This window comes from Rissa tridactyla, chromosome 6 (genome assembly GCF_028500815.1).
Source record: "Rissa tridactyla isolate bRisTri1 chromosome 6, bRisTri1.patW.cur.20221130, whole genome shotgun sequence".
NCBI classification, from domain to species: domain Eukaryota; kingdom Metazoa; phylum Chordata; class Aves; order Charadriiformes; family Laridae; genus Rissa; species Rissa tridactyla.
In genome coordinates, this window is record NC_071471.1 from 23,189,589 (window position 1) to 23,204,088 (window position 14,500).

Genomic DNA, 14,500 nt, shown 5'->3' on the forward strand with positions numbered 1-14,500 from the left:
TAGTAGCATTCTAACTGTACTTTATTTTTATGCTTTTCTTTAAAAGATAACAAAATCATAAAAAATATATTTAAATTAGAAAATGTGAGTCTTAAAAGATGTGTATCTTGAGGGTGGTTTTGTTACAGGGGCCAGATGGTGATTCTCAAAGTGAAAAGGGTGACCGAGGAGAACCCGGAGCACAGGTAAGTGCAAACAATTGAATACACATATGTTAGTCTTGTCTTAAAAGCAGTTTTGCACTAGTGTTGCTCTCCAGTTTTTGTTTCAATGCCACTCAGAGTGAATTTTCTTAGATTCAAAAGCTCTTTCATCCAGTAAACCAGACTAGAGAGCTGAAAGTTAAATAGGCTCACATACCATAGGCTCACATACCATAAGTACATGAAGTAGGGGTCAGTTGATGGTGGATGCACTTCTCTCTGTTTTGCTGTAAAGGGTCTACTGTTGAAACTTAGTTAAAAAAAAAAGTGCTCTTCTGAACACATACGGGCTTTAGAGTGCCAGTGTCTATGTAGAAGAGAATTAAAAACATTGGCTTTACTTAAGGCAGCAGACTTAAATTAGTATGCTCAACCAGCAGGTATGTGGAGACATGAATATAGTTGTCATAAGAGAGTTATTCTGTTAACAGGATAATATGAGAAAAAAATGATATGTTTATTTTAAAAACTATACACATTAAAATATAATTTACTTGAGTATATCTACATTTTGAAGATAATTAAATAAAAAGTTAGGACTTTGCATTGAAATGGCTTCCAAATAAAAACTAATCAATGAAAGATGCATGTTCTCAGTAACTAAAACTGTTTGAATTCATAACAGTTTACCTATATGTAATCAGGGGGAAAAAAAATCAAAATGTTCTGTGACAATTGCTGAACGAAATATGTTGATTCCAAACACATTTTGAAAGCAATATTAAGAAAAATAATTTTCAAATGAAATATTTAATTCAGTACAACCATATGTCTTTGGAAACTTTCCCCATACTTCTTGTGGTTGCAATAAATTTTCTTCAACAAGGAAAGGCAGCAAGACAAGACCAGTACTACCTGGAGACTTCTCTTTCGTCAGTTGTATGGTGCATAATGATGATGCTATATAGCAACTTGAATGTTATTTTTATTATTCCTATACATTATGAAAACTTTAATTTCTGTTTGAGTCACTGGTGTAAAGTACTAAAAGTTCTTGATATCCAATGTGTGTTACTCTTCCTCTCTCTTCTGTGTTTCTTCCATATTATGTCTTCTGTTTGCAAAAGCCCTGTCCTGCCATGCAGAATTTTTTAGAACTCTTCTTAATTGACCTCTCCCTCCCTTCTTTGTCGAGGAAGTAGTAGAGCACCCTTGATTTTCTGCCTCTTGACCTTGAAGAATGCTAAGGAATTACAATTTGTGTTAAGACATTGACTGCCTGTGTATTCTAAAATGAAAACAAAATGTTTCCTTTTGCTATTGGAATTGTATCGGTGATCACAAAATATCAAATTTCATTTTGTTCTGTTTCTCTTATCATTTTCGTCCCTTCTCTTCCTTCCCTTTGTCTTCTTTTTTTGGTGTTATGAATTGCTTAATGTGTATTTTTGCCACAGTAGATACCAAGACCCCAGCAGAAAGCTTCCCACTGTGCTGTGCACCATAGAAAACAGCAGATACCTCTGGCACACTGCCTCCTTCTATTTTCACTTCTCCATTTATTGCCCTATTTCCAATACCTTTGAAGTGCCCTCCCTGTTCTTTTTCATGAAATGATTTCACTTTAAGTCATCTCTTAACCCCATTTTGTGTAAGAGAAAAGTTTCCCTTCGGTATCTTTCCATGCTCACCATTAGAAGGGCTGCTAGCTGCTGTATTGTTTTATTGTTTTGTCATTTATCTTGCTTCTGCAAGGACCTGATTTTGCACCAAGCTTTCTGCACTTGTCTGGCACTTTGTGCTGGTGAAGTGTCTGCCTCAACTAATCCTCCACAGGAGGAGGAATGTCCAGGGAATATCTTACTCCCTGTTTTGTAGAGGTTTATGAACACTAGTTATGATTAGAAACAATTAACATTGGAAAAATAGCCTTAATGGCTTTTCAAAATTTATAAAGACCTAAAATACAGTTATATGCACAGTATTTAGTTGTTATGCTCTTTGAATGCAATGACCCCTTTTTTGATAATTTTATTTTATTTTATCAATTTGATTTGATTTTATATTTTTCCTTTGTAGGGTAAACCTGGAAAAGAAGGTGCCCCGGGTCCACCTGGCTTACCGGTAATGAAGGAAGCCTTCTAAACGTCTTCTGAGTAATAGTCGTCTGTTTATCACAGTCATATCTTCCTGTCACCACTTTTTCTCATTGCAGAATGTGTTTGCAAATGTTAATTTGCATACACTGTGAAACATTCCCGTTCACGCAGCTGTCCTTGGGACATACCATGCAGGAGGGAAAGGCTCAGTTCATAGATGTTGTCTATTCTGTGTAAAATAAAAAGACCTATTGCTTGCTGCTGGCTATCTAATGAGTTTGAGACACGGTTCAAGTTATGCAAAATTAATTCTACTGAGTTTAATTCTAGTTAGTCACACTGAAATTTTTGCAAAAGTGTTATATCTTCACCTCAGCATAAATCAAGAAGTAAAATGAATAATTCTTAATCACTAGAATCAAATAAGTTCTTTTACAAAGAAAAGTTATTGTGAAAGTCACAGCTGCCTTGGCCTGAAACAAGATGACTGATAGATATTAAACTGTCATCTTGTCATCATGTAATTCTTAAAATATGCCATTTTATAATGAAAATGATCTCATTTGTGTACTAAGTTAAAAGCTGAAGTTGTTCAAATGTATTTGGAATACTATATTCAATTGGTTAAAATAAAATTCTTTTATATTTACTTCAGTTCCACTTTAACGACATCATTAGGGTCACAGTAACCTTACAAATATCAAAATTCTTAGCATCAGAATAGCCCATTTCACATATCTCTTACTAAAACATCATCTTCATTATACCAAAATGACCTTTGCAGACAGTCTAAACACAGGCCAGTCTGACAAAGAACGTGGAATGACAGACCACAAAGCTCTACTACCTCAGCTAACAGAAAGAAAACTTTGTGTCATGACAGACATGTCATTGCTCTGGTCCCATTTCAATTTTACTAACTAGCAGTGCATTCAGCTGCATAAGCCTCCAAGAAGTCCCTTTTCCTTGCATGTATACATTTGCAGAAAGCCTTAGCAGCAGTCTGCGCTATTTTCCCTCCTGGTCTTGCTTACAATTCTTGAGATCAGCACCATGCACACTGACCGAGTTCTGGGAGAGGGAGTTGCTGAATGTGAGTGTCTCACGTTGTGTTCAGTTTTTCCCCTTCCAGAAATAGTAGTTTGCAGCGGGAGAACAAATCAGAGCCTCCTACACTTTGCTATCCAGAGCAGCTCCACTTTGGAATTGGTGGAATGGGCTGTTATAAAGGCAGGTTTGGATGAGAGACCTGTGGTATTTCCCACAGACATGGAATTCTACCCCAAACTGAGTCTTGCCCTAGGATTTCTTCGCCTGAGCAAGTCACACTCACTTGCCATCGCCATGAAAGATTGAAACTTTCCATTTTAGGTCTTCCTGATGGCCGTGCTAAAAGATTAATCATCGTAAAATTGTGTTTTGTCACTTGCAGGGACAAAAGGGTGAACAGGGCAAACCAGGAGCGGCTGGCAGGCAAGGAGCTAAGGTATTGTCTAATGGTTTTGTTGTTGTTTTGGGGGATGAGGACAAGGTATGTTTTATTATATTGTTTTATTTATCACTGTGTATATAATATGTTTTACTTTACCTAACAGATGGCAAGTAATGATATCATGGAATAGGGAATGGATCAGCTGAAATAGGTTGTGTGCTTGAACTGGTGTCTGTCTATGCCTGCTGATGCCTTCCTGTACTTTTTGGTGTATGTAGCTGAATAGTTGTGTAAGGAACAGAGACGGGGTGGTGAAGGACTGGTCAGGAGCAGAAGTTCTTTAATGCTATGAGCAATGTACTGAAGTAACAGTGGGTACCAAATGTCATGTATTGTTTTTAATAAACCCATCTCTGTCCTCTGGCGAAGGGGATGAAAGGAAACACTGGTCCGCCTGGAGCTTGTGGTCGAGTAAGTGTAAATTATCTTAATCATATAATTTTTCTAAACCATTAGATTAAGAATAAGACAAACTGTCTGTATGAGGCAGTATTGGATGTTCTGTGATGCTCTCATCGAGGTATAGCTTTCTCAAAGTACTGATGTTGCAGGGAGGCTCATAGAGACGGCATCTTCCTTCCTGTGAAACTGGATGCACTGTCAGGGCTTGGTTAGACCTCACTCAGTTCCAACAATTTTTAAACCAATCTCTGATCAGTGCCAGGACAGGTGGTGTTAATTTTAAAATCCTAATAAGACTTTTTAAAGAAAGCAAGAGACGCTATGAGTACGATTTCTGTCTGGTCATGCTGCCTTGCTAGTGTGCACCTAATGGAAACCTTCTGCCCAAATTGTTCAAACGAAAGAACTTTGTAAAAAGGTGAGTTGTTTGTGGTATTGACAGAGAAAAGTAAACATGGTGAATTTAATTTTAAGCAGTTTTTTATTCCTTTTAAAATTGGTTCATTAATAATCAGTGTGATGTTTATATATCAAGGCACAATAATTATTCTAATAGTGATTTGTCAGTAATGGTACCCATGCAAAATAATCCAGAAAAGAGCAAACATTCGGAGTTATAAAAGAAAAAAAAGAGTTACAGCAAATTGCCTTTTGATTTTGCCTGTAATTTGTAGAAACTTTGAAACATCTTAGTATTAAACGTTAATAAATTAAGTGTTAATTTTTATGGGAATGACTTTTTTAATACGTGTGTGATTTAAGAGTTGATTTTTGTCTGTTTTCATGTATGATTATTGAAAAGAGTAGTCGTGATATAGCTGATGCTGGTTTGAGCCAATGGAAAAGACCAAGTGATTCCTAGAGATTTCTTTCAAGAATATTTTCTATTTCATGCTGCTGTAATATTTGTGATTGGGTCTCCAACTTATACCTTGCCTGTATAATTGCATCTGCAGGCAGAGGAGTTGTCTGGGAGTTGAGGAATTGAGCTGAAATCCCTGCCCTATCTATTTGTATGGGTCTCTTGCCATTATCTGTGTATGACAATTATGATTTCATTTCTGGCTGCTTGTAATTACCATGTGATTAGAAAGGTCTCATGGTGTCACAACATCAAAATTATGAATGAGATCATAATTGTGCCTCTCTCTTCATTCTTATTATTCTCTTTTGTTACCATCTTTCTCTTAAGACAGAGTATTATGATTATGTGGTTGGTGAAAAAGGAGATGAAGGACCCCCTGGACCTCCAGGACCAAAAGGTCAACGTGGCATGCCTGGTGGGTGGGACATCACAACTACAATCTTTTAGCATGAGCTGTCCACTCAAAGGGCTTGTTGCAGGCTAGGTTTCTGAGCACCCAGCAACCTGCTTCTGCCTTTACAAGAGTATTTCTAAATTACTTCCAGCTAATTGCAGAATTAAAATGTATCTTAAGACTTTGATTTATGGATGTATTTCCTCTTAAAAATAATGAAGCTGGCACACTTCTTTGCGCAGATAGCTGAGTTGAGCACCTAAGCTCACGGACATCCTGTCTTGTGACCTTAGTGGACTACTGCATCAGCACATTGTTTGTATACACCATAGACAAACCACCAGGGCTGTAATTCTGTTAACGGTCATGTGCTTCTTTCCCTCTCTCTCTCTTTTTTTTTTTTTTTTTTTTTTTTTGGTAGCTTTCATAGTTTGTCTCCTGACATTTTTATTGCCTATCATTCCAAAATAATAAAGATCTGAAAGGTTTTTTTGTTTGTTTATTTTGGCCATGATGTAAAATTCAAATGTACTGATTTATTATTTGAGCTGTATCACAGTATAACAAGGAGTTATGGGCTGAATTCTGAGGCAGCAGATGTAGACTACATCTCATATTCATCTAGCAAGTCCTTGCCTTCTGTGTTTTGATGTTCTAGTTTTATGAATATTTATGTATCCAAGTGATTGTGTTGCATTCAGTGAATACACTTTGTTGTTATAAATCTACTTACATACTTCCAAGGGATGGCAATGGGAAAGTTGAGCCTTGCAAAGAATTACCAAATGCATTGGTAAGAGGTGGTATATTTATTAGAGCAAATAATAGTGGCAAAAAGAAGTAAGTTTGCAGGCCTGTAAAGTTGTTCTCAAGTAACTGAGTGCATCCTCACCTAAGATAAATATGGTGGGTCCTATTCCTACCTGTTGTAAACATCCGTATCTTGCTGGATTTCAGTGAGAATTGTCAGTATGCAACAGTTGCATAAGTAGTAGATGCCTACTCAGGCAAACCCAAATTCTTAAAATATAAAATAAGCTTAAAATGCAGAAGCCCAAAGTTTGCAGTCAATATTATTGAGTAGTGACTTTGCAGAGTATACAGTGGTCTAACTCAAGTTCAAAATACATTGCTTTTGCAGGGCCACAGGGTCCTCCTGGAGATGCTGGTAGACCAGGTATGTGTAATGATTGGTATGTGTAGTACCAATAATAAAATACATTGTTTTTCCTGCCTCTTATACTGTATCAGCTTTGTGAAATTTAACTTCAGATGACTTGAAACATATCTCTGAGTGGTAAAAAATTCTCACCCCAAAGCCTTGATGGGCCAAGTATTTAAAGAGAGGTTAAAGAAAATGTTTAAAGGTCTTTACATTTTCATTGTGATTATTTAACAGATTACAAGATAAAAAAGATTTGTTGGATGAACTCACTATGTTTGTCTGTCACTTATCCTATTGAGTACTTACTTTGCTTTGAAATTCCATTTCTTCTTTAACTTCTTTTTTGTATTTTTTCCTCTTTGGTTAGGTGTGACAAGACCTGGTCTGAGAGGTCCCCCTGGATTTCCTGGGCCAAAAGGAATAAAAGGAGAGAAAGGACAAACTGGCTTGTGTGTTGTAGGCCCTCCAGGACTACCTGGTATTACTGGCAAACCTGGTTCTGTTGGATTACCAGGTCCTCCAGGAGAACCAGGTGACGTTTCAGTATTCAATATATAGTGAACAAGAACACATCCAGAGTCATCTCCATATCTAATATATAAGATTATATAAATACATTACTTACAGAGTATATTTTGAGTAATATGGCTGAATATAATTTCTCTCTGTAAATTTTGTTTTAGGATATTCATGAAAACATATGTAGCAAAGGTCTGTGCTCCAGTGCTAATGAGATTCTGCGGGGAAGATGCAATGACTTCCCAGTATAAAGATTTCTCACCTTCTTGTGTAACTCTGACAATAAAAATCTGCTGCATAAAACCAGGGAAGGCTAATGAGAGAAAATCTGTTCTTAAAATGAATTATTCCAAAAGCTGTAGTGAATCTGTAAAACTAAATTCAGAAGGGGCTAATCTGAAAGCTAGAGAAATCACTTGCATGCCTCCAGAGGTCTTAGTGGGCTTTAGAGCAGGTTTGAAGTTCTGGCAGCGTGAAAATAAAGCAGTAGCAGTTCATAAAACTTACAGAAAATGTATTAACTAGGAATACCTCTTTAACTAGGAATACCAACAGCATCATGTTTCTTTTATATGTGGTATGGCCAAAACAAGTTTTTATGAACTAATACCAATGTAGTGCTTCTCTTTTCTCTCTCTTTGAAAAATATATCTATCCCCTAAATGTATTACCTTAGGAAGAGCTTGATGCATGTTCTGTTTTTCCAAATTAATAGTAAATACCCTAGAATGATTCTGTCAAAGATAAATGAGCAACATTAATAATTTAGAATTTAAAAAAAAAGTTTCCCTTCCATTCATGGTGGAAAAAAAAATAATTATGTTTCTGTTGATTCAAATAAAATGGAAATACTTTCCCCAGAAGGGACTATGCTTTAACAGCCTAGACAGATGGATTGAACAATCTGCTGAGATTTTCTTTGGCATTACTATATTTATCCTCAAGTACTTCCAGTTTCAGGTGTTTTGTATTTGTCCAGATACTTCTCTTTTTTTAAATGAATCATAGAATATCTCAAGTTGGAAGGGACCCATAAAGATCATAATACTGTCTTCCAGCTCATCCCTGCAACTTTTTTCTCTCTTAGCAACTAGAGAATTGTCTGAATAATCTTCTGATGTAATGGTACCATGCTCATTCAATTAACAGGTAGAGTAACATTTCGAACAGGCCTGCCAGGACTTCCTGGAGAGCCAGGGTGCACAGGACCTCCGGGACCTCCAGGAGATATTGGCATGAAAGGTCAGTTTCAGAAAATTATCACTCAGAAGTAGATGGTGCAATCCAGTAATCTTCACGGATTCTCATGAAGTTTTGAATTCGCTTAGGCCGTTTGAGTTCAGAGATTTAAGAAAATTCATTAGGTATAGCAAGATGTCTTCCTCCCCTCACAGTAAACAGCAGCTAAAAGAGCAGTGAATGTGCCAGTGCTGCACACCCGTTGTACAGCACTGCAGCAGGGTTTAGATCTTCACTGGAACAAACAGTTATTACAGATTGGTAGGGTTTTCATATTGTTATGTTCAACACTAAAAGTTGTTCTCTGAGAGAAAGTTCCCTCTGCGAATTTCACCATAGGAGCTGCTGAATCTCTTTGCCACTTGCTAGGCATTAAAGTTACCCAGGCTGTTACAGAGCTACACTAGTTTGAAGCCAATGTCCCTTTCTTCTTTTGAGAGAATTTGGTTTATCAGTAGAATGACTGTATCCAAATGGTTTACTAAAACTAGACTTGAATTTAAACTGGATGTTCCTGCAGTTTCAATTAAATGCAATCAATTCTGATTCACTGTCTGACCACAGGTAATTTTGTACTGCGTTGGAAGTGATCTTCCAACAAAATTAAAGCCATGATCCTGCTGCTGCCTGGCCAAAAAGTGTTAGCCATCCTCTATAACAAACTATGTAACACATTAGTCAAGCTTGGGAATCACTTGCTGTGGAACAACTAATGAATTATTTTCATTCTAGGTGATGAAGCTCGCGTGTGTACTGATTGCAGCTATATTCCAGGAATACCTGGTCGTCCTGGTTCTCCTGGGCCACATGGCCAAGATGGCATGCCTGGTAAATTATCTTGTTGTTTCTAACAGGATAGTAGGAAATGCCAATGATCTTGCTTTTAGTGTGAGAATTAGGTATGGCCATCTCTGCAGCGTGCAGTCCTTGAACTAGCGGTAAGGTTGTGATGAGTGTGAGAGCCTGATGCAGCTCCATCCACTGATATGAGCCCAAGCCCTAAAAGAGGTGTAGTCAGAATGCTAATAGACTTAGGTGTAGCCTGAAGCCAGGTCAGTCTATGATGATGCAGTCAATGTAACAAGCAGAAACATTCAATGCTGGGTGTGATTATCAGAGTTTGTCAAAATCCATATCCTTGTTTTCATTTTTCTTTACAAAATACGCTGTTTCTTTTGCAGGTAGAGAAGGAACAACAGGTCTAAAAGGTTCTCCAGGTTCTCCAGGAGCACCAGGGTTTCCAGGAGCTCAAGTAAGACTTTGGTTTTTCAGATTATTCTTCAGATTGCACAAGAATTATTTCAAAGAAACCTCATGATTGCTGTTACATGCAGTGTCATGCTGCGTGATCTCAACAGTTTTCTTTCTCTAGTAATGAATGTGCCTGCATGTGAGGCCTAGGTAGAGACTGTAATGTATGGCTGACCTAGCTTTACATGAGCCTGTTTTGCTCAGTGCAGCAAGAAGTTCAGCCCAGGCACTGAGGCAGGTAAATACCTGTGTGATTGATCTGTGCTGCATTCCATGATGGCTAGGCTCCAGCTTCTGCCTGATATGGGTAGTTTACAGTTAACCGCTCATCTTCGTAATTCTATAATCATGGCAGTGTCTGTAAAGCATATGTAGAGTTTTCTGTGCTGTGATCTTCATCAGACTTCTTACCTCTGTTTCCAGCATAGTCAGGACTTGCTCAAGCCCCAGCTGTGCAGAGAAACTTCCTTCTCATAATACCCTCTTCAGGGGTGCAAAGGACAATTCCCTCTTGGGAAACATTATGAAGAAGGAAGGCTGACACCTGCTGCCACAGACATACCATTTGGTTGTTCTGACTTATGCCTGTAGTGGTAATTATTTATGGGAAATTACAGTTGGTGCTGTCCAGTAAAAAAAGTCATGCACAAGTATTCATTGTGGTGGTTGCTGTACAGGTGCAGAATGAGTCTACTAACAGGCTTTTGCAGAGGGCTTCCAAGAGTCCATGAGCCCAAGATCACTAGAGCCCAGTGTGTTATCAGCTTGTACTGGTTTTGGCTGTGATAGAGTACCCGCTTTTTACCATGAGGGGGAAAGAAGGGAGAGGAGAAGTTAACTATATACAGCTAACTGTGGCAGTTACAGTGTCTCTGGGGAGATACTCCCATGTGTAGGAGAAATCTATACTTAGATTTTAAGTTACTTTCCTGTCCTTCTTTTTGTGCTACCAAAGCACAGCCAGGTAGCTAACAGTCTGATCCATTAAATGTCCTGCATCATTCCTGCTTATAGTAGCCTAAATGAAATGATAATCAGGCCAAATGGAGTAAAGGCAAGAGAAAAAGAAAAAACAAAAAAGCTCCAAAGAACCCTGTTCATTGATGTGTGCTGTTACAGTGAATAAAGGTGAGAATAAAGAGAACAGTTCTCAGGTATTTAATTTTAAAACAAAAGAAAGCCTGAAAACAGCTGATACAAGTCTAGCACTGAAATTCTTTTGATTGCTCTGTTCCAGGGACCTCCAGGTTTTAGAGGAGATCAAGGACATAAAGGATCAAAAGGTGAGCCAGGATATGTGTATCCAGAAGGGCCAAAAGGTGAGAGAGGAGATCCAGGGGCCAGGGGAGACAAAGGAAGAAAAGGTTCAAGTGGATTTCTGGGAAGACCTGGCTCTAAAGGATCCAAGGGCTCTAAAGGTGAAAAGGTGGGTATGGACTGTTTGCAATTAATATAGAATTCATGAAAAACTAAGTTAGTATTTACATCTTGTACAACAGTTTGGTTTTTTTTAATCTACTCAGATACTTTAGCTGACTTAGTACCTGACTTAAGGTACTATGCTCAACTATAGCAACCAATATGCATAACCAACATGCATGAAAGAATGAGGGTAAATATTCTTATGTAATACCGGAGAGAGCTGAGACTACTGTAGGTACATGTTGCTGAAAAACCTCAGCAGTCTGTTGTGGTGTTAATTTGGATATTTATATTGGAGCGTTATCTTGCATTCCTGTGATGAATAAAATTTAAAACAAACAAACAACAACAACAGAAAAAAATCAAACGACAATTTTCCTGGCTACTTAAAATGATTAGAAGGAAATAGTAATTCAAATAGTTCCTGTTCAGTCTTTAGGAGTTAACCTTCAGACAGGGGTGAGAGAAACCACGAAATTTGGGAGGACTGACCATAAAACTAGAATCAATAAGGCAGAGCTCTTTGTTCAGCAGCAACAAAAAGTAACAGTTAACTGTTCTGTTGTGTCAGCTGAGAAACTGTTAAAGCGATTCAGATATAACTATCTCTAAACCTGACTCTGTGGTATTCAAGGAGAATCAGAGCTCTGAGGTGTTTTGATTTTTTTACCAAACCTGTTTTAAGAAGAAAAAAAGTGTACAGTGTAATGCCACAGCAATTGAAAAATCAAGCTGTTGTATTTATTTCTGCTATTTCACTCTTAATAGCCCTCTATTTGTAACCATTGATATAAAATTTATATTCTTTTAATCCTAAGTAAATCAGAGGAAAAATTCCTCTTAAATTAGCCGAGCTACTGTATTACTGAAGCAATGCAAGATTATAGTCAGACAGAGAATTGGGCATTTTATTATGAAAGCTGGTGCAGAAAGCAGGTAATGCTTGGTATACACACATGTAATCATTAATAGGGATTGGCTGGTTCAAAAGGAGATAGAGGACTCCCTGGATTGCCCGGTGGTCTTGGTCTTCCTGGAGAGATGGGGCTTCCTGGATTGCCAGGATATGGACCACAAGGAATAAGAGGCTTCAAAGGCTCTAAAGGAATACCTGGTCCACCTGGATTACCTGGAGAAGCTGGTTTGTACCTTCCTATTTTAACATGGTTTACCTATCTTAAAGAGTACTTGGTTGAAATTGCAGTAAAAGACATATCGAAGTCAAAGACATAACATATGAAACATAAGAAGTTTTTCTTGCGATACGATTTACACAGCGTTGTTCCAACTTTGGCCCCACTGGAGCTAATAGCAAAAGGGTCGTCAGATAATTGAGGTTGGAAGTAACCCTATGAGGTCTTTAGTCCAAATTCCTCAGAGCGGGGTCAGCTATGAGCTCAGACCAAGTTACTGAAGGCATTATCCAGTTGGACCTTGAAAACCTCCAAGGACAAAGACAGCACATCATCTCTGGGCAACTTGTTCCAGTGCTTGACTGTCTTCATCGTGGGGAAAAAAAAAAAAAATAAAGTCTTTAAATATGCATCCAGTCATCATCATTAGCGTGAGCTAAGTAATTAGGTGAAAATATGAAGGACTTAATGATTTTTGAGTGCTGGAAACATATACTGGTATGTTTATAGGCCAGCATAATCTGTAAGAACACAAAGCTGGATGGCAGATATAGTCAATGTTTCTTAAAGAGAATACCCATTAAATCTCTCTGAAATGGAGGTGCAGATTAAGCATTTCTCAATTGCATCATTTTCATGCTGACTTTGTGCTTCCTTTTCTGAGTCTCCACTAGACTGCAGGAGAGCTGAGAGGAAGACTGCAGGTGGACTTGGTGTCAATAAAATTCTTTTGCTTTATGAAGCCAGGATCTGAAGGCTTTTCAAAGCCTGTTGGAGTTTCAGAAATATGGAAACTGTAGACGACTGCATTTTTAACCGAGTAGATTGATCATTAATATATTTAATGTTTAAGATTACATATTGCCAAACTATAAGGCTTTGTAATCTTTGATTATGTATTTGCTGAAGGTCTGAAAGGAGAGACCAGTAGGATAACTCCATTACCTGCATTGCCAGGACCTCAAGGACCAGATGGTTTACCTGGACCCCCAGGAGTGCCTGGTGAGTACATCTGCACTAAATACGCTAAAAATCAGAGATAATCTGATTGGGATTTCTCTCCCAGCTCTGGCCAGATAAAGCCGTTGGCTTACTTTGAAATAACTGTAAAAAGGATTTCTGTGGTACAGAAACTATGGAATTAGCTGTAACATTCCCTTTCAAGAAAACTAAGGGAAGGGCACAAAGGGCCACGTCCATGGTGTGCAGTATGGCAGAGACTCCAAGCAGTCCTATGCTATGGCTTGGTTCCTCCAAGAACCAGAAACATCTGGTGCATATGGTGCAGCTTGTAGTATCCAGAAAGGCACCTCTGGCATAATCTTGACAAAAGCATATCCAAAATTATGCTGGGACTGCCTTCAAAAAAAAAAAGGAAAAAAATAGGTTAAAGCATTCTTCCCGAAGCCCTTGGCCCTTCTCAGTCTTCGCAGGGGCACAGTCAAAAAAAGTAACCGTATTACTAAGTTTCCCGGTTCCTTTTTGATGTGACTGTTACTAACCATTGCTCTAAGATATTAAGAATGTGAGTTTCCTTGTTTGGGTGGGTTTTGGGCTTGGGTTCTAGGTGGGATTTTTTTGGTTGCTGGTGTTTTAAATTTTTGCGTAATTTTTGAATGCGCTGAAGGACAGTAAGTGACATTCAGGCTAACTGTAAGGCATCTTTGCTTTGGTTTTGTAGAACAATAGTCCTTAAAGCTGCCCTGAATAGCATAGGAAGATTTCTTGGCAGCTTTATGGTAGTTTCTGTTCTTATAGCTGCTTCTGTTCCAAGCCTCACCCATATAGTATGTGTTTGTATCTTCTCAACAAGTGGAAGATTTGTATCTGCACATAGTTGTTCCTAGAATTCTGGAATTTGGAGAGATTGCATAAAAACTTGACTCACAGGCTTGTGCCTGCTTTGATACTGTGAACACAATTTAGCATTTTAACTGTGAAAATCTGCTCTGCAGGACAACTAGTGTCTAAATTCTAATATAATCTACAGTGGTGTCCTAGTTAATAATGACAAACTGTATAGCACCTAATCTTACAAGTTGATGTTCTGTGGTAAGATACATCACAGTTTACTTATTTTCTTTGTACAGGTAGAGCTGGAGCAAGAGGCCAGCAAGGTGATTCAGGACATCCAGGCCCAACAGGTGACACAGGCTTTCCAGGGCTTGGGTTTCCTGGAAACCCAGGTCCAAAAGGTAAAATACGCTTTTTGATTTTCAAAAAAAGCAAAACAAAAAGTAATCTAATGTATTCTTTTTTTTTTCAGTCGTCATTAAAACCAATCAATATATTTTTAAAAAAGTATCAGTGAACATTAGTCATAAAGGGAAGTGTTTTTAGCATTCTGGTAATTTACCGCCTTAGGGCTTATAAATT

The 14,500-nt window shown here is 38.0% G+C and overlaps 1 protein-coding gene across 1 annotated transcript in view; it reads left to right on the forward strand.

The window, feature by feature from the left end:
- COL4A3 (collagen type IV alpha 3 chain) overlaps positions 1 to 14,500 on the forward strand; it is a 66,514-nt gene that overhangs the window by 28,075 nt on the left and 23,939 nt on the right. Inside the window, 14 exon segments of the mRNA XM_054205262.1 lie at positions 129 to 185; positions 2,223 to 2,267; positions 3,675 to 3,728; positions 4,104 to 4,145; positions 5,329 to 5,416; positions 6,537 to 6,572; positions 6,928 to 7,092; positions 8,229 to 8,321; positions 9,051 to 9,146; positions 9,500 to 9,570; positions 10,807 to 10,995; positions 11,964 to 12,132; positions 13,034 to 13,126; positions 14,215 to 14,319. Coding sequence (XP_054061237.1) covers positions 129 to 185; positions 2,223 to 2,267; positions 3,675 to 3,728; positions 4,104 to 4,145; positions 5,329 to 5,416; positions 6,537 to 6,572; positions 6,928 to 7,092; positions 8,229 to 8,321; positions 9,051 to 9,146; positions 9,500 to 9,570; positions 10,807 to 10,995; positions 11,964 to 12,132; positions 13,034 to 13,126; positions 14,215 to 14,319 — 1,303 coding nt within the window.